We start from the raw sequence: 27,340 nt of genomic DNA on the forward strand, positions 1-27,340 counted from the left end.
TTATCGGTGTTAAGCAAGCCTCCTTCAAGTTTTCCCGCAAGCTTGATGATGTCGTCGGACCAACGGGATGGTTGTCTTCCAAGGAAGATCATGCATTAAGAGAGGTCTCTCCGTCACTCGCTCCATACAAATGTAGTTCGTCTCTCATTGGAATACCAACCAATCATATCTACTACATAACTAATATCTATGCCTGTGGTTTCCAGATTTCCGTTAAAATATTCGCTTTCAAAGTTACGCGGTCTTAAAAATTCACATACAAATCTTTGAGCCCCTGTAATTTTAAAACTACATATTTTTAGAAAAATCCAAAACACCACAGGCACAGATGTTAGTTTTTAAAATATGTCTGCATTTCATGAAGTTTGGTTGCTTAATATTCAAATGAAATTGGGACTACGATTGTATGGAGTTAGTGACGGAGAGAGCCCTGTTAATACCTAATGCATTATTAAACTGTTGTTATGTCTACGACTTTTGTGAAAACACTACGATTAATCTTCTACCGATAGAGTGTAATTTGTGAATAACAAAGCGGTGTTCAAGTGTGGATTTGAATAACTGTACCGTTGAGTACCGTGCAAGCGATTTGCGAGCCACTTTAAGACCTACGACACGATTTAATAAAAGTTTAACTTTTTATTATAATTCATAACTTCCACCGTCGGACTAATCTCCATTAGGAGCTCTAGAGAGTATCAATGGGGGTTTGTTCACAAATTCCCATTGAAGGAGATTGTCAATGGGGATTAGTAGAATAACCCCCTTGTTTGCCAATATGGCTGCCTTCAAATTTAACCTTAGGACACGCCTTAGTATAAAGATAACGCGACAGACATGATCCTATCTCATTACTTTTATCATTTTCTATTACTTTCTGTTAATCCATTACTTAAATCTTACCCTCATATCTATAGATTACAGACGTGTATTAGCAGTGCTTTTGAAATTACTAAGAGGCATTCCCTTTATTTCAACAGTTCGGCTAAGCAACTGACTTTGAAATCTGATTTTTACCTATTTAATATGTATTTAAAATTTAATGATAAAATTCATATGTTTTAAGGATATTAGCTGAGTTAAAATTAATAATATTCCCATTTCCTTCTAAGTTTCAATGCAAGGATTAGGCTCGTGATAATAGAACTAGACTTGGATTTTATCTCGTAGAGATTTTAGGACAAAGGACAATCGAAATGCATGCAAAATACATACGACACGATATCGTTTCCTTCTTCATCACATAATATAAATGTCACATTCCCTAATGACATAGTCAACTCCGAAGTCGTACTTACATTGATTAGGAATAACTGGACTAGGCACGTTTTACGGTTAAGTGGTACCAGTCATAGGTAATCAACCACACAGGTAGGTAAGGAGTGGCGACTGTACTTTAAATGACCATAATAAATGTAGGTACACGTACCTAGATAAAATATCATGTATGTTACATGACTCATACATAATGTATGAAACCCAGATTTTACCAGAGTTCACGGAAATATTCAATTACCTCTAGAACATGTACTTACTATGCTCTGGACAATGATATTACAATAAAATTCTAACATCATTGGCTCTGGACGAGTCACTCTGAACGAAAAAAATCCATATTGGCAAATAAATAATAAATAAATAAAATAAAAATGTTTTTTATTAAATTTAACTTTTACAAGTAGGTACTTTTGAATCGTCAAATATGTATTAGACGATTCAAAAGTACCTACTAATGGTACAAATGGTAGATGTCTACCATTGGTTCGACAGTGCCTTTTCTACCGAGAAGAACCAGCAAGAAACTCGGCGGTTGCTCTTTTCGAAGATTTGATATACAGTATTATGCCATGTATAAAAGTAATTGAAGCCCCGCGCATTGCTGGAGCGAGCTGTAGGTCAAATCTGCAGTGAATTTGTGGTTATATCACAAAAATAATTAAAATGTAGTCATGAACAATTAATTAATTAATTAGTATTTTCAACTTTCAAAGTAAGATTACTATACCAAGTGGGGTATCACATGAAAGGGTTTTATCTATACATTCTAAAACAGATTTTTATTTATTTTTACGTATAATAATGCACGTATATACCTATAATAATAATGAATTTTGATTTAGTATAAAATATCTAAAAAAATACGAGCGTAACACTTGACCCTCGCGCGTGTCTGACTCGCACTTGGCCGAATTTTTAAAGATATTTTAATATTGTTCAGGTATGCAGTATTCTGCAATAGTCCAAAGCATACTTTAGTAAGATCAAATAGGAAATTACGCAAATGTGTACACTGCAGTACGCAAGAGGTGCGAACTTGCGGTCTAGCTTTGACGACAAATGCGTTTTAGCTGACCCACAAACAAGATTGCCGTAACAGCAAGTAGGTATGTAAGACATATTTACTTTTATATAATAGGTACGTACTAGGTGCTCAGCACCCACTCCAGCTACGCTCGAATGAAATTATTGATATTTGGTGAGGGAAGGAATTTCCCAAAATCCTACAAAGCACTTAAATACATATTTCTTTATGTTTAGCCCAAAACTTAAATTTTCATGGATATAACTTGAAAAATCACGGATTCGCATACTCACACCCCAATTTTAATCCCTTTATTTTTGGAAATCGTGCAACACGTATTTTTTCATTTCTAACCGAAAGTCCAATTGTGTACTTTCCAATTTTTATAGGCAATGGATTGAAAAATGGCGGCCTTTCAATCCTTATTCCCCGGGATGGAATTTCCAAAAACCATAGGCAACGCACGGTAGAATTATTGTCTACAGGTGTAAATTAAAAATTTATAACACCCCCGACCAGTGAAGGTTACAGTAACTAGAAGAGAACTTTCAAACGGCTGAACCGATTTTCTTGGATTATAGCTAAAAACACTCTCGATCAAGCCACCTTTCAAACAAAAATTGGTTCATTAGTTCAGGAGCTACGATGCCACAAACAGGTACACAAATACACAGATTACACAGATCAACGTCACACAGACAAACGTCAAACTTATAACACCCCTCTTTTTGGGTCGGGGTTAAAAATCAGTCAATGATAACTTTGGCATTTTCAGCGGCATAAAGACAGAGCCTATTTAGTAATGCGGAAACTCCTAATCAGATATTATTTAATAAACAATGTGAAATAATAAGATGAACGCCATCTAGAATAGGAATTGAAACACCGATGAAGGTATTTCCTTGGAGCGCCAGGTTTATGAAAACAAGGCATGCAAAGTACTCGACCTTACCAGTATACGAGTACCTTACCAAATCACAGAATTTTGTATAGAGGGCGCTACAATTTTCATTCAATGAGTTCAATGATATTTGAACTATTGGATTGACGTATAATGTATATGTATATTATCAAGAATAAATGACTATGACTATGACTATGACTATGACTATGACTACGACTATGACTATGACTATTTTACAGGACTGTCGAAAAAAGTGTAATATGTTTTCAGGGTTCACTTAGGTTTCTTTATTCCACCACAACTTTAAATGTCTGTACAGACTATATAGACTGGCTATATATTTTTTTTTTAAGTTAAAAAAGTTAAAAAAAATCGTCTTTATTACGTTTTTTTCTTGGTTGAATGTTCGTCTAGTCGTCATCGTCATCGTTGTCAACCGAAAGATGTCCACTGCTGGACAAAGGTCTCTTACTCTTAGGTCTTAGGGACTTCTTCACACTGCGTCTTCCGCTGTGACTTGATATTCCTATCTAATGAGAGGTCTTGCATCCGGTGTAAAATCACCATTCCAATACATAAGGCTCCCAACATCTATCTCTCCGCATTTGCATAGGTACTTACTGTATTTTAATTGGGTCACTCCCTTGTCTGTCTGTCTGTCTGTCTGTCGAGTATGTCAAGACCCGTCAAGAAAATCACAATCTACAAAATTTATTGAATTAAAAGAAATAATTTCAAACTCTAAAAATATTACTATTTCATTTATAATAAAATAAATAAACATAAAAAAATTAATTCCAATTGAAATATAAATAATTAAGCTGCTAACTTAATTTATAGTGATTAAATTCATTAATATTTCTTAAAGTTTGTATAGGGTGCTTCCCATTGACCTCGAATCATAAAATTTGACAAGTATAACAAGTAAAGGAAACATTCCGAAAACCGTGAATTTGTGATTACATCTCAAAAAAATTGTTTTTTCTTGAACGTACGGGACCCTTCGTGTGCGTGTCCAACTCGCACTTGACCGGTTTTGATTTTCAAGAGAATGAAGCGCTAGATGATATTACAATTTAGCAGTCTTACATACAATTAGCCGTGTGCGGTTAGCCTCTAATATCGTCTTACATCTTGCTTAATGGCCAATAAACCTGCAAATTGACATAGTTTCGTAGCCCTGAAGGTGAAACGACTAGACGGCACGGAAATCTGTTCGCATTTGCATACTGTATTTAATGGGGTACTTGTCTGTCTGTAACTGAAGGTTTCGTATGCAATAAAGGAATGAAACGGATGAATTGTAATGTTTTGGTTATTAAATTTGAAAATTAATCGAATACATATTGTATATTTTTAACCCCCGACCCAAAAAGAGGGGTGTTATAAATTAAGTTTGACGTGTGTATCTGTGTATCTGACTGTGGCATCATAGCTCCTAAACGAATGAACCTATTTTAATTTAGTTTTTTTTTTGTTTGAAAGGTGCCTTGATCGAGAGTGTTCTTAGCTATAATCCAAGAAAATCGGTTTAGCCGTTTGAAAGTTATCAGCTCTTTTCTAGTTTTCTTATAGAGGTTTTTGTGTCGGTTTTTAAATTTTAAGTTATAGTAGGTAGGTACTTATTAAGGTAGTACTATGTGACCTAAGATAATTAAATTAGTAAATTTTATTTGTTTACGATAGATTTTATGACTAAGTAGACGTTGGTTGTGTTATGTACAACATCCTAATAAAATTATAATTTCCATAGCAATATTAACGTAAATAATATTCTCTCTTACAGAGTTACAAAGAAAAAGATGCGGGCAAAGTGGTCCTATACACCACAACGATGGGAGTGGTACGCAACACATACCAGAGGTGTCTCTTGGTGAAGAAGATCCTGAGGAACCTTCTGGTGAAGTACGAAGAACGGGATGTCTTCATGAGCATGGAATACCAGGATGAGATCAGGGACAGGATGAAAAGCGATCAGATTTTGGTGCCTCAGCTATTTATAGATGGACACCATATTGGGGTAAGTTATTCAAATTAGAGCTAATTTTACAAACTTTACCACTTTAAATTAATATTAACGATATCTGATTTTAAATGAATATAGATCACTCTGAAATTCCAGCTAAATTATTTATTGATTTACTAACTATTGCGAAATCAGTAGCTTTATTGCAAAATTCCAGCTAAAATGAAATTTCCATTGAAATCCAGGAAATTGGAAATGAATAATTCCGAATCACATCGCATCATAGTGTTGTAATTGTTATATTTCCACGAAACTATGAAAAGCTTTATAGATAGGTGCGGTATTATCTATTGAGCATCACGCCTAAGAGAGGACATCCAGTTCGTTTTACATAAAAATTGTACCTGCGCAGTAAGCAATGTATCAACAAATTTGAAACGAAATGTATTTTTAAATATATTAAATTTTAGTTAGGTACGAATAATAATCAATACTAAGATAATACTTGCAATAAATAATATTTTTAGCTGATCTTATGTTAAAATCACAATTAAAGTAAAGTACTTATAATTTTACTAGATGCTTGTTTTTGATTCCGCGGGAACTCTGTTACTTTCCAGGTTAAAAAACAGCAGTATTAATTCAGAGTATATACCTAAACCTATAAAATTTCAGCTAAATCAGTTTAGTTACTGTACCAAATAAGCATGCTATGTAAAGCAACATACTTTACATAGTATGCTCCGCCATTTTTTCTTTGTTGAAAGTTTTCGTAAAAATTGTATGATTGTGAGGCTCTCATTGGAGTATAGCAACTCCCTCTCGAAAGATAGGGTGATTTGCTCTTTGCATGTTATTAAATCAAACAAGTATGACGATGGCTAAGCGAAAATCGCATCTATAATCATGGATTTAGGAGCTAATTTGTTGTGTGAAGAATAGATAATAATTTACATAATAATCTGCTTTGCACTGCATGTGAACTAATAACTTCCTAATGATGTTATAGGTACGCTCAAAACTTATTTGCTAGTCCCAAACACGTGTAACTGTAGGTGATTCCATTTGATATTCAAATGTCGATTGCTTTGAGTTATTTAGATGTATTTTGTCCATTATTTACTTTGAATATTTCAGTAGTAATCTAACTTAACTTGTAACGTTCTTACTTAACTTTGTAACTTGTAAAAACGAAGGCGTGATGAATACCTAGCTATGGAGTAAATTAGTGTAGAGTAGAGGCGCAGCGCGTTTTTGATAGAGCAACCTAATTCAGCTTTATTCACTTCGGCATACGGTTGAAATTGGCGTCAAAGGAAAAAAGCACGGTGGCCTATTGATGGGCAGTAGAACTTTTTCACGCGACTTCCTTTGCGTAATATAATCTATAGCGAGAATAAAGTAACTATCTATGAGTGAAAGAATTTTCAGAATCAGATCAGATAGTTCCAAAAATTACCACCTATATCCAAACTTACAACTTCACCTCTTTTTAACATTAGCTTGAATAAAATTAAATAAATATTCGGACTCACATAAAATATTTTCGCAATAAAATAAAATGTCGGAAATTTCCTGGAAATGCCCGTCTGGCTATACTAGTAATATATCACTCGACATTCACTCGACTGTTGCGAACATAAAAATATATTGCAAAGGAAGTTTGCAGTCACCTTTAGAGAAATTGTAACATGGCAAATTCACTTATTCAGAGTGGTACTGTCAGTAATTGTGCATTGGAAAATGGGAACTAGAATTTTATTATAACGTTCTTTGGAAGATGGATATCACTAATAAAATAACCGTAAAAGCGCCGGCCACACAGGCCGCGTATGCGTCGCGTAAGCGTAGACGTAGCGCGTACCATTGCGTTGTAATGTATGGAACTGTATGAGACATGGCACACCGCTTGCGTGGCGTGAACGTTCGCGTAGACGTAATGCGTGCATTTATGTGTACGTGCTTGGTGTGAATCGGCTTTAAACAGTAAGTAGGTACTAGGTACGTGCTGTAAATTTTTTCCAGCAATTTCACCAAAGTGAAGCCGGGGCGAGTCACCTAGTAGCGCATGACTATTTCTCATATCAAGAGGTAACACTAATGAAATTCCTCACAATATACTTCCATCCATACTTCCATACTTATATTATAAATGCAAAAGTGTGTCTGTCTGTTTGTCTGTTAGCTTTTCACGGTCCAACAGTTTAACCGATTTTGATAAATTTAGGTAGATATGTAGATATAGAGCTAGTTGCATACCTGGGATACATAGGAGACTTTTTATCCCAATCAAAGAGTTCCCACGAGATTCTTAAAGGCCCATCTGTTTAACCGATTAATATAAAAGGTACAAAGGTACCTTGCATCCCGGAAACTGACATATACAACTTTTTATCCCTGAGAGATTAGAGAGATAGAGTTCCTAGGGATTTTTAAAGAACCTAAATCCACTAACTCTGTCTGTCAATGTGTTACGCAATCGAATCGAAATAGGGAATGAAAGTTTGTATGGAAATTACGCCACTTTCAAAGCTAGAAGCTTTTTTGATTAGATATAAATAAATACGACATTCAAAGTTTATAAAAAATTTACCCTAAAGGGGGTAAAATAGGGGATGAAACTTTTTGTGTGATGACGTCGGCAAAAAAGTTTATGGCCCAAAATATAAAAATATAGGTAGAAGAAATAAAATATTGTTAAAAGCTTATTTTAATGTATGTTTGTGTATTATTTGCAAAATATTAATAATTAGCCTAAAAAATTAAAAATACTGTCGGAAGTCACTATTCCACGTGGACAAAGTCGCCGACACAGCTAGTTTTGTATAGATAAGACAGGAGAGCACAACATATTTCGTAACAATATTTCAGAATTGTAGGACAAAGGAGTGTCTAGAGTCTAGACTGCAAAGACAACTTTATTTTTCTTATTCTCAAACTTTTATAACCTTAGTACCAGCATGTACCACTTACAGTGATCAGATAAAGTTCATTGGATTATTATACTTATGATTACTGAAATAAAGTTTGAAATAGGTTTACTGTTTCAATACCTACCCTACCTACTTGGCATTTAAAATGCCTTTCTACATTCGTCGGTTTTAATCCCAATTGTTGCCTATTTTAAAAAGTACGATAAAAATTCTACCTACCTGTATTCTGAATTATTCTTTTCCACGAACCCTTAAATTATGTTGAAATTTTTATTCACTATAGGCAAGCGCTTGACAAGAATTACACCTGATGGAAAGTGATGATGTGGGTGTGACAAATTTTGGGTCAGGGAGTACTATTCCGTTAAAAATGAACTAGACGATGCTCCTGACTTCGTCGGCGTGGGTTTAGTTTTTTTTTCATCTTTGTGGAAAATGGTATGACTAGCTAACTCCCCAGCTTTCCAAATTCCAACCGACTTCACTCGTGTGGTTTTTACTGAAAATCCTTTATTAACGTAAGAAGGTATGTATAACGTTATAGGAAAACCAACCTGGTGATTTTTGTCTGTTAACTTCTCTTTTATTATAAGAGATAAAGTTTTTCCCATTTTTTTTTACAATTTTCATTCTTTTGATTCTTTTGCTTAGCCTTAATAAAACAATAAATAAAATAAACGAGTAAATAAAAGTGTTTTCAATAAAATAACCTTTAACAGGTAGACTACGTGTGTCCAATGCGAAATGGAAAGGCAATAATGGGCTAAACATTAATACCGTGCAATTATTTCGGTATTAAGACCCCTGTTATTTTATACCAACTGGCGACCAAGGTATTGTCTTGTCGAGCAATAAGCTAGGGCTGTCGAACATTCGTTTTCATATGCCTTCTTTCTTCTTATTTTGTTTAATGACTTTTAGTGATAATAAAAAGAATACCCGGCTGAGTTTGTTGTGGGCTCTTCTCAGGACTGAGCGCGTTTGGAACCCTCGTAGCTTTTAAGTTTACGTAATTAATTATCACCACTATAATATCATCTTACAATCTAACAATTCAGACAATCAAAAGGCGTACATTAGTACCTACTTTGATTAATAATTTTGATTTTGATTTTGATTTAGTAGTGCCACACCAGGACAATGCACTTCGCCAATGTGACGTAGAAATATGCCTTCTTTAATTCTATTTTTAGCAGCGGGGCGTTTACTTTCAGATTTTGGAGGGCATCCACCCCTTAACCTATTAAGATACTATACACTTAACAGACTAATTTCAATACTCCTACCTGTATTGTAGTTAATTATTTTACATGTGTATGTATTTTAGGATTTTATTTGGATCATTTTGCTATAGAAAATCTTTTGAGAATATCTTACAAATTATTTAAGTATAGTCAAAATTAAATAAATATTTTGTACAACCCTACTTCAATACTTTGCGGTAAGGCACCCGGCTAACATTCCACGGATACATAACGCTTCTTAGCAATTTATGGGACGGCTAAGCTAGGCTTTGTACAGATATCCTTTGACAATATTTACGATCTAATACTTTGAAGTACTTACCTATTCCATCAATACGAGACGTCTATGAGACGACAGATGAGTCAGTATCATTAACGTTGATGGATTGATGAATAATGAGAAAGCACATAACAAATTGATATTAAATCTTTATCAATCGAATCAAATCAAAGTTTCCACGCAGATAACTATCCCGGAGTTATCCCGATAAATCAAAGTGTTTCCATGGTGGTTTTAAAAACCTATAGGCGACCGAAGTCAAAGTCAAAGTCAAACCTAATTTATTCAAAGTGGGTTCTATTGTACACTTTTTGATTGATTACAATCAAAAAGTCCAACAAAATTTTGTAAGATAATGTATTGGTAATAATTGATTAAGTACGTAAACTTCAAACTAGGTACGTTCTAAACGCACCCAGGGTCCCTAAATGACGGACACCATCTAGTTTACAAAGCAAACTCCATTGTAAAAGATAATCTAAAGCAGATTCCAGACTGTTCTAGAAAGTACCGTAAACACTGCATCAGTGCAAACGTCGCCTAAGCTTTTACTACTAATCGATAACCCCACCTGTTGATCCGGGCACGCGTCTACCCACACAGTGGCGACTCACTAACACAATCAAATGTGACGTAAATTTATAGTAAGTAATACTGGATTGTAGACGGGCTATAGAAATTGCAGTTTTTTTTTTTTAATCCTTTATTTATAGGCTTTTACAAAAATTGCAGTTAGCTTCGTTCGATCAATCAGCCTGGACATAGGCCTACCCAAGAGCGCACCACATAGGGTCCTCCGCCTTCCTCATTTCACCTACTTCCCGCTACCTTTCGAAGGTCGTTACTCCATCGGATTGGAGGTCGCCCCACAATGCGCTTGCTGGTACGCGGCCTCCACTACAGAAGATGTCTGCCCCAGCAGCCATCTGTTCTGCGACAGACATGGCGTGTTCACTTCCACTTCAGCTTAAGTTAAGCTTCTTTAAAAGTTTGTGTGAATAAAAATAAATTTATTTTATTTTTCATCAATTAATATCGTGCCGGGCAGGTAATAATAGATTCTTCTGACTTTATCAACAAACTTTAGGGCTTATTTGATATTTTCTGAGTGAACTTTCCGTGAAGGAAAACATCTGGAAAAAAATAGTAATCCTGAAAGAAACTGCCATTTTTTTGTCAATTTTTTTTGAACCAGGATAGGTATATTAGGTAAAAAGTCTCAGTGTATCTGCATAGTACGACAGTCATCACTACCCATAATTATTACCTATTATTATAAATGGTATAGTATGGCATATTATTGTAAATTGAATATGTACTTCAAAAGAGCAACCGCCGAGTTTCTTGCTGGTTCTTCTCGGTAGGAACGGCATTCCGAACCAGTGGTAGATTTTTTTGACGATTCAAAAGCACTTGTAAAAGTTTAATTGAATAAAAACATTTTGAATTTAAATTTGAATTTGAATGCAAAAGTGTTTTATTGGTTTGTCCTTAAATCACGTCGCAACAGAGCAACGGATCGGTGTAATATTTGCATAGACAAAGTTAAAGATCTGGAACGTTAGGTATTAGAGACTGCAAAATGTCAGCTATATAATTGCATCTAGATATAACCAGATTAAAAAGCTCGTTTGCGGCTGTCTTGATATACCTAGAGAAGTTGCCAATGTGACCGGACGCTAGACAATCGGACAGGAATGTGACTGGAATATGGAAAGTTAAAATGTAGGCCCTAATGAAATGAGGTCTAGTTTAGAGGCTATTCTTTCGAAATCTTATCTAATCGAAGTCTATGCGGAGACTAGATACTATAACCTATACTTTTTAACCTAAAAAAGTGTTTCCTAAAAACCCACTTTAATCTAAACAAGTGTAAATTAAAAATTTAAGTGAAGGTTACAGTAACTAGAAAAGAGCTGATAACTTTCAAACGGCTGAACCGATTTTCTTGGATTACAGCTAAGAACACTCTCGATCAAGCCACCTTTCAAACAAAAAAGAACTAAATTAAAATCGGTTCATTAGTTTAGGAACTACGATGCCACAGACAGATACACACGCCAATCTTATAACACCCCCAGTTTTGGGCCGGGGGCTAAAAAAGTCACTAATTGGCATACAATTATACAATAACTTCTATTGTACGCAGTATCTAAACTGAAGTTAAATTACTGGTCAAAATCTGTTGCTAATCTTGATAACTTGATAATGCTCCTGCAAAAAAAGATAGCGCTAGCACATTATATTCAAAAATAAAAAATAAAAAAATTATCAGTAGGTGGAAGAAAATGACGTTGCTGATTAGCACTCACTCCTTTGGGAGTATTATGGTGAACTCTCAAGCAGGTTTCCTCACCATGTTATTATTCACGCTTAGAGCAAGTGATACTTAATTGCTTAAAACGATCATAACTCCTAAAGTTAGTAGTGCGTGCCCTGGATCGAACCCTGGACCTCCCGAAAAGAAAGTAAACGTCTTATCACTGATTAGGCTATCAGCACTTAAGTAGGTACATAATATTAACAGGGCTCTCTCCGTCACTTACTCCATACAAACGTAGTTCTAATTTCATTTGAATATTAAGCAACCAAAGTCCATGAAATGCAGACATATTCTAGAAACTAATATCTGTGCCTGTGGTGTTTTAGATTTTTCTAAAAATATGTAGTTTTAAAATTACCGAATAAAACCGAATATTTTAACAGAAATCTGGAAAACCACAGGCATAGATATTAGTTTCGAGAATATGTCTGCAAAATTTCATGGACTTTGAATAATATTCAATATTCAAATGAAATTGGAACTACGTTTGTATGGAGCGAGTGACGGAGAGACCCCTCTTAAGTAGTTATGTATATCTTTAGATAGATGGTATACATTTTTAATTCATACACATTGCCTTCCTGTAACGGAAGTTTAGCTTTAATTAGGAACTGTCAACTTTTTGCAATGAAAGCTCTTTGAGAAACCATTTAAATGCACATCTGTCTAATGAAGAAAGGAAAAGATATAAGATAAGCTACAAATCCTAAACAGTTAAATATAAGTCTTATGACCCTTGTAATAAGTGCGATCTTAGTGTAATATTATATTTGCTTTGCAATAGTAAGTTAATGCAATATGAAAGTTATTATAGACGTCATCAAACGTGGATCGCATCTCAAAGTGAAAAGAGCAAAAACCGATCGCCATTTCCTACTTGAACCTTTTTTGTATCATACGACAACGATACGATTATTTTTAGTCAGCTTTACCTTGCTTAGGATTCTGCAAAATATTTTGCCAACATGTGTGCATAATTCATATAAATCTTCACGCTTCCTCGTGACCATTTACCTATTGTCTTCTCTATTCATTATAGTGACATTATCAATAAAAAGTATTGCCTTTAAACCCAGCTTTGCCTTTTTTAAGTTCAACTTCCATTTTTGGTTCATTTCAAAGTTATTTTGTTTCATCTTAAATGGACATCCGCCAACCTTTGCTTTGCAAATGTTACCGAGCTGCATCAACTGTCAAAGCATCTTTATCTCACGATAAAAATTTAAAATTCCTTATCACTCACAATATTAGAAGACGGTTTATTTATCAATAACTCCACTCTATTCTGGACAACTCTATTAGAAATATGTACTTAAATTGACACTTAAATATAACATTTATTGAAATATGCAAACAGAAAACAGGAAATGTGTTGCGTAAGTTTTAAAGAAGAAAAAATCAATGTTACTAAGTATTTCTGAAATATTTGTAATGTACGTATTACATATGTTATGTAAAGTGACAACTTTCAAAGTCAAAAAATACATTATTTTTTAAACCCGATAATTTTACCGTCGCGAGGACATTGTCTGTCTTATATTTTATTAACCCCCGACCCAAAAAGAGGGGTGTTATAAGTTTGACGTGTGTATCTGTGTATCGGTGTATCTGTGTATCTGTCAGTGGCATCGTAGCTCCTAAACTAATGAATCGATTTTAATTTAGTTTTTTTTTGTTTGAAAGGTGGCTTGATCGAGAATGTTCTTAGCTATAATTCAAGAAAATCGGTTCAGCCGTTTGAAAGTTATTAGCTCTTTTCTAGTTACTGTAACCTTCACTTGTCGGGGGTGTTATAAATTTTTAATTTACACTTGTCTTGTGGTGTAAAGCCTGATTTCAAATCTGAGCACGCTTCATCAAGACTCTTGGCGGATTGAATACGAATAACGAGCGATGTAATGTCTATAATTTCAAAGAGGAATTTTGTATCATACTTGTAATTAACAATAATAAAAATGGTTGCACAATAAAGGCAGGCCTGATGTTTTTAATTGTCATATAACTTTTATTTGAGGAACTTTGACATTTTGACAGATTTGCTATACAAAAACTGTCAAAATCTCAAATTTATTCATCAGGTAAAAGTTATTCGACAAAAATAAGTACAGTTACAGTCACTCACAGTTAGTAAAATCGGGTGTTATATTATGACTGTTTTGTTCTGTTAAAGTCACTTAAATAATAATTAAGTTACTAGTTTTGTTATATATTTATGTAAATATCTTGCTATAAGTACCTACTTATGTGTTTTTGCTATATATTTTCTTGATTAAATCAGTTTTCACCAAATGCACAGAAGATAATACCTATTATAGGACACAAGTGCGTAAACGCTCAATTTCCCCACTCTCATATTTCAATGGATTGGAATACACTTTATCCCCGTGCCAAAGGTTAGAATCGGATTAGTACAGGAACGGGAAAAGTTACTTTTCGGGAACTTTGAGAGATGTTGTAAGTGAAAATCAAATAATATGAAACGCTCACAAGTGAAATGCGCAGATTTGAATTAGAACTGTATATTAGATATTTCAAGTAAACAAGTTATATAAGTAGCTATTACTTTACAGGGCTCTCTCCGTCACTTACTCCATACAATCGTAGTCCCAATTTCATTTGAATATTAAGTCCATGAAATTTTGCAGACATATTCTAGAAACTAATATCTGTGCCTGTGGTGTTTTAGATTTTTCTAAAAATGTGTAGTTTTAAAATTACAGGGGCTCAAAGATTTGTATGTGAATTTTTAAGACCGCGTAACTTTGAAACTGAAAATTTTAACGGAAATCTGGAAAACCACAGACACAGATAGATATTACTTCCCGTGACGTTTCTACAAAATTCCATTGAGTATGATTGGTTAGTATTCCAATGAGAGACGAACTACGTTTGTATGGAGCGAATGACGGAGAGACCCCTCTTAACGCGAAGGTGTATATTTGTATGTTGTTAGCTGGCTTCGCGGGTCCTATTATATTATAAGTAAACCTTATGATTGAGATCTAGATTCTAGACGATTCTTGAAGACTGGGTGGTGCGGGAGGGTACGAGTGAAAAATTAAAAATATCTCCACGTAAACACAAAATTTGCAATTGTAACATTAAAAGTATTGAAATAAACCGTCCAAGTGTAAGTAAAGTAAAGTACAAGTAAAGCCCTTTCATGTTATGATACCCCACTTGGTATAGTTGTCTCACTTTGAAAATTGAAACACATTTTAATTTTTTTTTAATGATGTATTATAACCACAAATTCGTGGTTTTCAGATTCCTGTGCTTGTGCTATAAGACCTACCTACTTCCCAAATTTCATGAGTCTAGGTCAACGGGATGTTCCCTATAGGTTTTCTTGACAGACACGACGGACGGTGTTTACATTTAATAAGGGTTCCGTTTTCCTTTTGAGGTACGGAATCCTAATAATTTAAAGTTAATTTTATATTTTGACAACCTGCGCCTGATGCAGTGATTTCTGTGGTCTTAATATACATAATATAGGTGGTCCTGTGTTTGATTTCTGGTACGGGCAAGGCATTTTGAAAATTTATGATTTCTAGATTATCTCTTGTGTGGTCTTAAGGCTTTTGCTATGGCTAGTTATCATTGCCGGTTAACACCTACCGACCCGGTTAATACCTAAGCGTTGAAATTAAAAAAATATACGCTTTCTGATTTATAATAATTACAGTTCGTATAAACTTAGAAGAAGTTAAATCTCTAAACGTAGATTAGATCCAGGTTCCATTAGATGTAGAGAAAACTATACTCTAGAGAATAGATTAGATATCAACCCTAAAAAATTATGATATGAACCATGTCTAGACACTTTTTAAGTCTGTGAGGCAGCGATGCGATTGATTGTTTGGGTCGAGTCTCAATTTTTAGTAAAATCCATACTATCCAGTATCCATAGCCCTACTTTTATAAATACCTGTTTTACCTTTTAGTTTATCTGAATTCGTATAGTGGTCTTAATAAATAAAATCAATCTTAATTCAATTAATATATCACTTACCCCAATTATAACTGTGGTATTCAATATGATATAGACGCCCCACGATGCACATGTCAAAGCCTGACCATCAAAACTATTATCCATAAGTATCCACCATGCAACCCTCAAGAACTCTTAGTAGCAACAAGCGGGAAATATCCTTATACTTTTGAAATAAAGTATTTTACAACCTGTGTCTATTTAACGTAGATATGTTAGGGTGCCTCTACAAATGTTCTGCCAGCACATTCTATTTGACCTCTTTTGATTTCATTCGATCAATCCTTGGGGATTACGGTTCACATAAATAATCAGCTCACGTCCGGCACAGAGCGTGCCTTCAAGCCTCAATTGTGTATTTTTGTATCAGAAAATAGATCGAGAGGTAGCGTTAAAGGACAATAAGTATAATTTTAATGTTTAAACTATAATAAGTTATTTCCATTTTAAGTATACAATGTACCAGCTATACTCACGAATTAAGTCGATGTAAGCCCGAATTAGTTATTAGTTTCGAACTCATCCGGGGTCCTTTTTCATAGGGACTCGGCTGACCGAAACTGGGTTAGTGTTCCTTGTTTACTACGGGGTCAAAGATTTTAGGGTCCTTAGAAAGCCAATTACCCTGTAGGTATACAAATTGACAAACTAACACCAATTTCAGTCTAACATTTACTTAAACGCTCAAAACTTGATCTTGTCTAGAATCATGCAAAATTGAATTTCACATATTGTATGTCACAAAACAAATCGTTTAATACGAATATGTGTGAAGTCACCCTTATGGTTTCAAAGGATGTAGATTGCATGGTAAACTCAGAAGAAATATTTACTTTATTCACTCGTGGAAGGTAAAGGATTTTTCTGTTCGAGTATTTTGGGGAAGGACTACTTCAGTAGTAAATATAATGCCTGTTATTTACTTAGTTTATATTGTGCAGCTGTTTGTGTATTTACATAGGTAAATAAGAAACGAATGAAAAGTTAGTTTGCTATCCTTTCTCAATACAGCAGTGAAAGAAAGCTAGGAGTGTAGTAAGGAGACCTCAGCTTCCTATTAGAAAACACATTGAAGAAACCGACATGCCTGAAAGTTCTCCATAATGTTCTCAAAGATTTGCGAATGTGTGAAGTCTGCGAATTCGTGGTAAGCTATGGGCCTATGGCCTAAATAAACCCTTCTCATTCTGAGAAGAGTCTGAGAAGAGACCCATTCTTAGTGTTGGGCTGATGATGGGTTAAGGTTATGATGATGTCTTCAGCAAAAACGTAATGTTTGCACATTTCAGATTTAAAAATAGCGTGGAAAAATTTCGTAATTATGTCGAAAAGTACACTTCAGGTCAGGAAAACTAACACTCTTTAATTTTATATTCTTTTCGCCGGCTATTTTCCATGCAACAGTGAATATGTTTAACCCCCGACCCAAAAGAGGGGTGTTATAAGTTTGACGTGTGTATCTGTCTGTGGCATCGTAGCTCCTAAACTAATGAACCGATTTTAATTTAGTTCTTTTGTTTGAAAGGTGGCTTGATCGACAGTGTTCTTAGCTATGATCCAAGAAAATCGGTTCAGCCGTTTGAAAGTTATCAGCTCTTTTCTAGTTACCGTAACCTTCACTTGTCGGGGGTGTTATAAATTTTTAATTTACACTTGAATCTTGTAGACTTTAACCAAAAAATCTAAATTTATATAGATATAACACCTAACAATACCTAATATCGACCCTCAGTCACAAGCTAGATTTTGATCTTTATAAATAAAAAAAACATAAGTATCTAGGTATTTATTTTAAAAAAAATCGTGTAACAGAATTACTAGAAATCAGCATCAAAGCAGGTACATTTGTAGGTATTTTAAATGTATCTTACTTCAATAGCTGTTTCAACAAAAAAACTATTTAATTCACTGTTGCACGCAAAACAATCTTCTCTTACAAAACCTCTGCAAATTAAAAACCATTGAGCAGTACCTAAGTACGCACGAAAAAATATTTACCGAAATTTGGCACGCCTAAAAGTTCCCAGCAAATGTTTGGAAATTAGGAGACAAATACAATTACCATTCGAAAAAGATCCTTCATGCTCATCACAGGTGTTGTGTCATCAAAGGTCATTTATAATTGGTCATTTGTTATGACCATGTTTGACTGTACATTACGATATTAGCATCGTAGCTTTAACTTACCGATTATTCAATCATGTGCTTTATTGCTTGGTAATAAGAATGTTGATATAATTTTTTTTAGTTAATTCTAACTTGGCATAATATGATGTCATACCTTTTGTATGGGAATGGAATTTTACCTGTTAAGTTTGAAAGGTGTGTCTCATAATTTCGCGGTTAATGTCACAGTTTAGCAATCATACCATTTGGACGTCTTTAATTATTATTATTGATGACTTCCAAGACACATTTCACAACAGTTAGGGAACTTGTAACAAAATGTCGAGCTTTCGGCGTTTTTGGCAGGCGTCAAATGTTTCCTACATTTGACGCTAGGTAGCCTACGAAACGCACATTTTTCTTTGGTTACACCCATAGCCTAATATTTGACATATCGTCGATTCAGGATCAAACCGAGAGTTCCCAAACTCTAAGACGTTTGAATAAGTAGCAACTCTTGTTACGACGTAATAAAGTACAATTCAGCTTGCACAGTGCTGCGGCCTAAAAGTATCTCTCTTTGTAAACACATAACTCTTATCTCTTTCTATCTCATAAGAGATAAGTGCCGTGAAGGGGTGCGCCGTTTTAGATATTCCTATTTCTCTATCACTTAAATCTTAAACCAAATTCGAACCTTGGACCTTCTGCTTACAACAGAACCCAATGCACACAAGGGAAACATTTTTGTTGAACAACTGTATATTTGCTACTTTGTGGTTAATAATAAAAAAACGGCCAAGTGCGAGTCAGACTCGCGCACTGAGGGTTCAGTACTCGGGTATTTTTTCCAACATTTTGCACGATAAATCAAAACCTATTATGCACAAAAATAAATAAAGATCTGTTTTAGATTTATATTAATTATTTATTTTCAGAGTTTTATTTATTTTCACTTTCACGTTCATTTGCACTTTCATATGATATCCCACTTGGAATAGTTATCTTACTTTTTATCTTACTTATATATCTAAAAAAATTTTAAATGATGTAACCACAAATTCGCGGTTTTCAGATTTATTCCTGTACTTCTGCTATAAGACCTACCTACCTGCCAAATTTCATGATTCTAGGTCAAGGGGAAGTACCCTATAGGTTTCTAGACAGACACGACGGACGGACGGACGGACGGACAGACAGACAGACAGACAGACAGACAGACTACAAAGTGGGTTCCGTTTTTCCTTTTGAGGTACGGAATGGCAATTTTTTGAGCAAGCAATGTACATATATTCAGGGTATTTAACTTTTCCAGGCTTGTTTCAGTAATGTATGCTTAGCAAACTACAAAATAGTGCAAATACACCTTAGCATAATAACCTGGCCATGCTAGTGTTTGCTTTTAGCCCAGTTTTACATTTTTAATGGACTCTGACATTAGGTTACTGTTTACGTACAAGTAGGTACAGTCCACTCAATCAGAGCTGTCGAGTATTCGTATGAAAGGCTTTAACATGGTCTTTGACAGGTGTAAATTAATTTATAACACCCCCGACAAGTGAAGTTTACAGTAACTAGAAAAGAGCTGATAACTTTCAAACGGCTAACCAATTTTCTTGGGTTATAGCTAAGAACACTCTCGATAAAGTACCTTTCAAACAAAAAAAACTAAACTAAAATCGGTTAATTAGTTTAGTAGCTACGATGCCACAGACAGATACCTACACACAGATATACACGTCAAACTTATAACACCCCTCTTTTTGGGTCGGGGGTTAAAAAGGAATCGGTTATACACGCTCTCACCAATGCATGGGATTGCTGTTTTTTCATAATTAAGTAACTAAAATCAAACCAATATTAGAATTATTATATCTATTATCTACTGATTTAAGTTGGAAATCGCACTTATTACATTAAAACAAATCGATAAAACTTAATCATATCTAATAATTCAAAATAACATTAATTAAACAATATTAAAAACAAATAAATTAAACTTTTGGTCCAGGGGCAACCAGGGGTGGTCTTTTTGACGACGACAAAATATAGTAATGTTAATTTATTATTATTAATTTATATAAATAAGACTTAATTATATATTGTGACATTTACTATTTATATTGTTATTGACGAATATTAATAATTTCATAAGTAAAATTGTTTTTCTGTCAATAAATTAAAAAAACAACCTATACCTATAATTATAGCGTAACATATCCTTTTAAAATTCAAGTCTAAAATTCAAACAACTCTTAGTAGTTAAATACCTATTAAACATGACATTTACAATAAAAGTTAGGTATTCCAGTTACTCTTTCATCAAACGATTTTGTTCCCATTAGCAAAGTTTAATTAGTTAATTCCGTCAAAGGTTAGGGTTAATCCAATGTCAGTAACTCCAGCCGCTAAAGAGCTATAATAAAGATAATTTAAAAGCTAGAAATGTTGTTACCATGCCCATATTATCGTTACTAAGAGGGGTCTCTCCGTCACTCGCTCCATACAAACGTAGTTCGTCTCTCATTGGAATACTATCCAATCATACTCAATGAAATTTTGTAGAAACGTTTCGAGAACTAATATCTATGCCTGTGGTTTTCCAGATTTCCGTTAAAATATTCGGATTCAAAGTTACGCGGTCTTAAAAATTCACATACAAATCTTTGAGCCCCTGTAATTTTAAAACTACATATTTTTAGAAAAATCTAAAACAGCACAGGCACAGATATTAGTTTCTACAATATGTCTGCAAAATTTCATGGACTTTGGTTGCTTAGTGTTCAAATGAAATTGGGACTACGATTGTATGGAGTAAGTGACGGAGAGAGCCCTGTTAATAAAATAATGTCCATAACAAACGGAACTGATTTTTTTTTTCAAAAGGCTTACTGCGCTAATACGCAACTATACGCAAATAGTTATGCTTGTAGTTTATCTACTTCATCTTGTAATTTTAATGTTAATATAATTAGTTGTATGATCTATTATAATTCTTAATAAATTATTTTATTCAGAAAGTAATAATACAGATTTTCACAAATGTTAAAAATACTTAAATATAAAAATTATAATTTAATTTAATCTATTATAATTTAATTTCAATTTGTTGTTGAGTTTATAAAATGAAGTTATTTTACTAATAATTTTAAAAAACTTAGTTATTAAATTAACATTGAATTTAAAGCAATCAAATGATGAACCTAACAGTCGAAAGAAAAAGGTATTTTTTGTAACAATGTAAAAAAATATGCAGACTGTGGAATTTCGCAAGAATTTATGAGCCTTCTAGGTATCATTTAACAATTCAATTAAGCCTCCCTTTTCTACGAAAACTGTAACAAGACAAATACGTTGTACGAAGATTATTACATACCTTATGAGATTTCGCAGTCAAAGAAAATTCGACTTAACCCAACTAGAATAAAGATAAATTTTGCTTAAGTGCCAGCTTATTATGGATTTACAAAGGTATTTTCTATAAAGAAAAGAGTGCATTTTACATCATTACACCTTGTTGTTTAGGACATTTTTCTTGAGCTCCAACATGGGACAACTTTAATAATTCTTCAATTATAAGGATGGAGATCCTTTGATTCGTTTATTACCGTGATGTATTGAGTTACATAAGTAGTTTGCAATGAGATACGGACTTAAGACAAAGAAATTATTGACGTGCTTTCTTTGCAATGAATTTACTTACTTGCATTCTTTGCTAAAGAGTAGAGCTGTTCCTTTAAGCCATAACGAAATTCCTAGCATAAGTTATATCGTGCAAAACGTAGCACAAAAACATAGTGACATTTCTACGTATCATACCTCAAACAATACAGCTGACGACATGTGAGAAAGTTGCGAGACTTTTTCCCTTAACATAAATACGAGTACCTTTATTATCGCTTGAGCGTCAGCATTAAGATAATTACGCATTGTTAAATTGTATCAGAGGCATTTAAAATAACAGTGATTCTGTAATGGCGCGCAATGGGGTTAGTATGAGATTTCACCTCTCGCCAACTTTGATAGAATTTAAGCGTACAAACACTTTAACGTCAAAGTAAAAGATTGATGCAAGTTTTCCGGAATCAACAGCTGAAAGAGCCACTGCCGCGGTAGTTTGTTGAGTACAGATCGTAATCATTTCTAATTGACCATTGGTTCTCTCACTGTTGGCTGAAATGCATTTCTGCAGGTATAATAAATATATTATGAATTCACCCAATCACAACAATTGAGATTATATTAATGATTGATGCAGATTTTCCTTAATCTACCAGCTAAAGCCAAAACCAAAGTTCCTTCATACATCTACAGACAGCTCTTCAACTATAAATATTGGAACTAAACATTTGTGGTGCTGTATGTATAACTCTAAATCAAGGACCTTTAAGTCCATTTTACTGTGATATTATTGCGTTTCAATGCTCGGATTCTATCAACGTTGGCGAGATGTAAAATCTCATACTAACCCTACATTAATATTATTAAAATGTGGAACCGTTGTCTTTTTTATAATCTGTCATTGTAATGTAACTTATAATCACTGTTCGTCACAGCGATTATAAGTAGCATAAGAGATAGCGCATTTTATACCAAGCAAGTTCAGGCACAATCAGTTTTCTCGCGGCTATTGCAACGTTTTGTTGATGAAAAATCAGCGCGATGCTGCTCTTGCATGCGGATGAGTGCACTATTGAAGTAAGTGGTATGGATTACTGTGCTTTCATGATATAAATAATATCAACAACAATTAATTAAACATGTTTTAATAATTAAAAGAAGATTAAGTAGTTTTAAAGCTCAATAGCTCAACGCTAATAGGAGTGGACTGAATTCCCAAAGGTCGCCGGTTCTAACCCCACCCGTTGCACTATTGTCGTACCCACTCCTAGCACAAGCTTTACGTTTAGTTGGAGGGGGAAGGGGAATATTAGTCTTGTTTAACATGGCTAATATTCTTTAAAAAAAAACTAAATACTCTACTAAACAAACTAAACTAACTTTATAGCTCCGATAACATTCATCAAATTCAAACATATTTTGTTTAAAGGCTGCAAAAAAATATGTGCTAAAAATAAATTCTATCACCAGTTTTATCTCCAAAAAAAGTATACTTATTGAGGAAAAAGTAGGAAATATTGATGCGGTTGTAATAAATGGGGTCAAAGCCCTTAGAAGGATAAACTTGGCAATGATAATGAAATAGAGGATCATATACCCCACCCTATAAACACATCCTATTCAAAGCTCAAAAGCAATATTACAAGAGAAAAGCGTTTATATCGAAAGCCAAAAGATACCGTAAGGATAATAAGATAACTAGTGTTATTATCTTACTAAATGTTACCCGCGACTACGTCCGCGTGGTAATCCCGGTAACTCTTTGTTTTTTATGGGTTAAAATGTAGTTGATGTGCTAAGGGTAAACAGGAACAAAAGAGCGAGAAAGAGTAACACACACACACACACACACACACACACACACACACACACACACACACACACACACACACACACACACACACACACACACACACAAACACGCGTGCACACGCACACCCACACTGAGCTTTCAACGGGCCCTTGACGCTACTGGACGCTATGCTCGGAGTTTCTCTACGTGAATTCAAAAATGAGATCTCTAAAATCTATGTAGTATCTGTGTGTGGCATCGAAGCTCCTAAACAAATGACCAGATTTTAATTTAGTTTTTTTTTTTGTTTGAAAGGTGGCTTGATCGAGTGTTCTTAGCTATAATCCAAGAAAATCGGTTCAGCCATTTGAAAGTTATCAGCTCTTTTCTAGTTACTGTAACTTACACTTGTCGGGGGTGTTATAAATTTTTAATTTACACTTGTTCGTTAAAAAATTCCTTTTAGATCTCTAGTTCCTTTGGCAGGTCGCTATATCTTCATCAATGTGATCCAAGTGTGAGCCACTCTAGAGACACCTGCCCACACACCTTATAGAATAAAGCTCCATCGTTTTTCCTTACGTCACTCAGCTTCTCGCGTTTCCTATCGAATTGGGGCTTTTATGATTATTATCGGAGCACTAAAATTGAGAAGGGTTTTTGTATAACGTACGTGCCCTGTTATAGAGGTAATGTTTTGTTATATAAAACCTTACGTGATAATAATAATCGTGACTGATCTGCTCTACGAGGCACGAAAGAGACGTAACGTCGAAAAGATCAACCGCCCAGTTTCTTGCTGATTCTTTTCAGTAGGAAATGCTTTCCGAACCAGTGGTAGATTCTTTTGACGATTCTCAAAACCACTTACCTATTTTGAAAAAGTCTATTGTATATTTTCCATTCGATTCCTTTATAAGTTTGTGCAAAGGTTGATCATTATTTTATTTTTATAATTCAGATACAAGTTAGGCCTTGACTGCAATCTCACCTGGTGGTAAGTGATGACGCAGTCTAATATGGAAGCGGGCTTATCTGGACGGGGTATGGTAGTTTTTTACTAAACCCTTATTTGGTTTTTACACGGCATCGTACCGTAACGCTAAAACGCTTGGCGACACGGCTTCGCCGGTAGAGTGGTAACCAGCCGCGTTCGAAGTCTCCCACTATCACACTATCATCACATCACACTTCACACTTAATATTATAAAGGCGAAAGTTTTTATGTGTGTGTGTGTGTGTATGTTTGTTACTCCTTCACGCAAAAACTACTGGACGGATTGGGCTGAAAAGACTGGAAATATATTATACTCTGGATTAGCACATAGGCTACTTTTTATCCCGGAAAATGAAAGAGTTCCCACGGGATTTTTAAAAAACTACATCCATGCGAACGAAGTCGTGGGCATCAGCTAGTTATTAATCTTTGCACAAACTCACGTGGTTGCAATTTCAATTTGAATCTACGATATTTTTTAAAGGAAGTAATTTCCTCTTTCCAGGACGCGGAAACCGTAGAGAAACTGAACGAGAGCGGCGACCTCAGGAAAATGCTGAAACCGTACAAGGTACCTTATTTTGATTATTTTACTTTTTCTTTCAGGTAAAACATTGGGTTTTTTTTAACCAGTGCCCAAATATTTTACGTAACATAAATAATGCCCTCCTGGCCGAATTTCGGTAGAGCGGTGATTTGTTTAATTGTGTACAAAAAATGTTTACAAGTTTTATTACATTACAAAATATGGCGTAAACATAAACTCGGTGAGTTTTTTCGTACACCACCGTTAGTACCGTCGATATACGGCACACAATTATAAAATTATAATAATTGATAGCCTAGTAGTTACGACGTCGGATTCAGGTTCGATCCCGGGTTAGCACTTCAAATTTTTTGAAATTAATTTGCCTTTCCAATAATTAAAATATCCCTTGTTTTAACGGTGAAGGAAAACATCGTGAGGAAACCTGCATGGCTGAGTTACAAGTATTTATAATGATCTCAAAGGTATGCGAAGTTTGTCAATCTACATTTGGCCAGCGTCACTCGTGGACTACGACCTTCCCTACATTACTCAGAAATTACTATAGTATAATGTATTACATCAGTCGTGTTCAAAGTCAAAGTTTACTGTAAATCTATGTTCGACATTATTAGTACCAGCATTGTTTAAACTGTACACAAACATAACTAATTGATACATATTGATAGAAGATTATAGTTACGAACAAGAAATTAATTAATTGATAGACGATAGATCAAGGCAGACCCCTCGGTACACTTTATGTAATTGTTTTGTGTTTCGCCGAGCAATCCATCACTGTAACACTAAACTGTTGGTGTAAGGCCGGGCACGTTCTTGCCTTGTAATGCTTAGAGTTAGACCTGTTACAGACAAAACTTTTATCCGGTCAAAACTTCTTTTAACTGGAAAAAAGTCAGAAGTGCTTTGAGTGAGAAGTGAAACTCAGCAGTGATATAAATCACCTCTGTATAGAAAAATAATGTAAAAGTTGGTTACATGTGTACAGATCAAATCTTTATCCAACAACAACAGTTAAAAAGTTTTTAGTTACAGATTCGTTAAAACTAGTTTCGATTGTAAATTTTTAACCCTCGACCCAAAAAGAGGGGTGTTATAAGTTTGACGTACGTATCTGTGTATCGGTCTGTGGCATCGTAGCTACTAAACTAATGAACCGATTTTAATTTAGTTTATTTTTTTGTTTGAAAGGTGACTTGATCGAGAGTGTTTTTAGCTATAATCCAAGAAAATCGGTTCAGTCGTTTGAAAGTTATCAGCTCTTTTCTAGTTACTGAAACCTTCTCTTGGGGGTGTTATAAACTTTTAATTTACACTTGTTGTGTAAAGTTATATTTGTTGTAATAATGATTAACACACACTTTTCTCATTACAGAGTCCCGACGCCTGCCACACTTGTCAATTGTGCGGCGGTTTTCGTCTGCTGCCCTGTCGCATATGCAACGGGTCCAAGAAGAGTTTACACAGGAACCATTTCACCGCCGAATTCGTCGCCCTTAAATGCATGAACTGCGATGAAGTCGGGCTCGTCAGATGTGAAGCGTGCTCTTAATTGGAGAGTCGGTCGAAAATATTTAACGACTTTTACACAACATGCAACTGAAACCAACATGAAGTGAAAAATTCTTTGGGCGGTTTTGGGTCGGGTAAAGACTTCAAGGTCGCGTTACTGATATGTTAATGTTAATAGTGCTCGGAGTGCCGATAGACGTAAAAACTAAATTAATGTTAATGGTTTTAATTTCAAAAATATTAAATCAAAATTTTTGATAAGTAAGTACAACAATTAACAGGGCTCTCTCCGTCACTTACTCCATACAATCGTAGTTCCAAATTCATTTGAATATTAAGCAACCAAAGTACATGAAATTTTGCAGACATATTCTAGAAACTAATATCTGTGCCTGTGGTGTTTTAGATTTTTCTAAAAACATGTAGTTTTAAAATTACAGGGGCTCAAAGATTTGTATGTGGATTTTTAAGACCGCGTAACTTTGAAACCGAATATTTTAACAGAAATCTGGAAAACCACAGGCATAGATATTAGTTTCTAGAATATGTCTCCAAAATTTCATGGGCTTTGGTTTCTTAATATTCAAATGAAATTGGAACTACGTTTGTATGGAGTAACACCTATTAAATTGAAAATCCTAAAAACACTACTGTTATTTGTCAGTTTTACGTTTTTACTTCTGTCGGCACTCCCTACTGACTGTCATTATTGTCCTGTAGCCGCATTGAGCGAGTTTTTTATTTGGGCGTTTGATAAAATCGTAAAATTTCTATATTTGGTTCTAAAATCTTTTTTAAATATTATGCCAAGTGTACGGT

General features: G+C 34.5%; 1 protein-coding gene and 1 long non-coding RNA gene across 3 annotated transcripts in view; both read left to right on the plus strand.

The window, feature by feature from the left end:
* The window catches only part of LOC123876095 (glutaredoxin domain-containing cysteine-rich protein CG31559-like), a 101,652-nt gene extending 75,089 nt beyond the window's left edge, over window positions 1-26,563 (plus strand). For both annotated transcript variants that reach the window (XM_045922230.1, XM_045922231.1), the window contains exons 3-5: window positions 4,993-5,226; window positions 24,968-25,033; window positions 26,385-26,563. In XM_045922230.1, coding sequence (XP_045778186.1) covers window positions 4,993-5,226; window positions 24,968-25,033; window positions 26,385-26,561 — 477 coding nt within the window. In that variant the 3' untranslated portion in view covers window positions 26,562-26,563. The remainder of the gene's footprint in view (window positions 1-4,992; window positions 5,227-24,967; window positions 25,034-26,384) is intronic.
* Window positions 10,222-19,577, plus strand: LOC123876097. Its single transcript, XR_006798258.1, has 3 exons — window positions 10,222-10,231; window positions 10,619-10,623; window positions 19,350-19,577. It is a non-coding gene; the product is annotated as an uncharacterized LOC123876097 (long non-coding RNA).
* Window positions 26,564-27,340: the final 777 nt, after the last annotated feature.

This window comes from Maniola jurtina, chromosome 21 (assembly GCF_905333055.1).
Source record: "Maniola jurtina chromosome 21, ilManJurt1.1, whole genome shotgun sequence".
Taxonomy (NCBI): Eukaryota; Metazoa; Arthropoda; class Insecta; order Lepidoptera; family Nymphalidae; genus Maniola; species Maniola jurtina.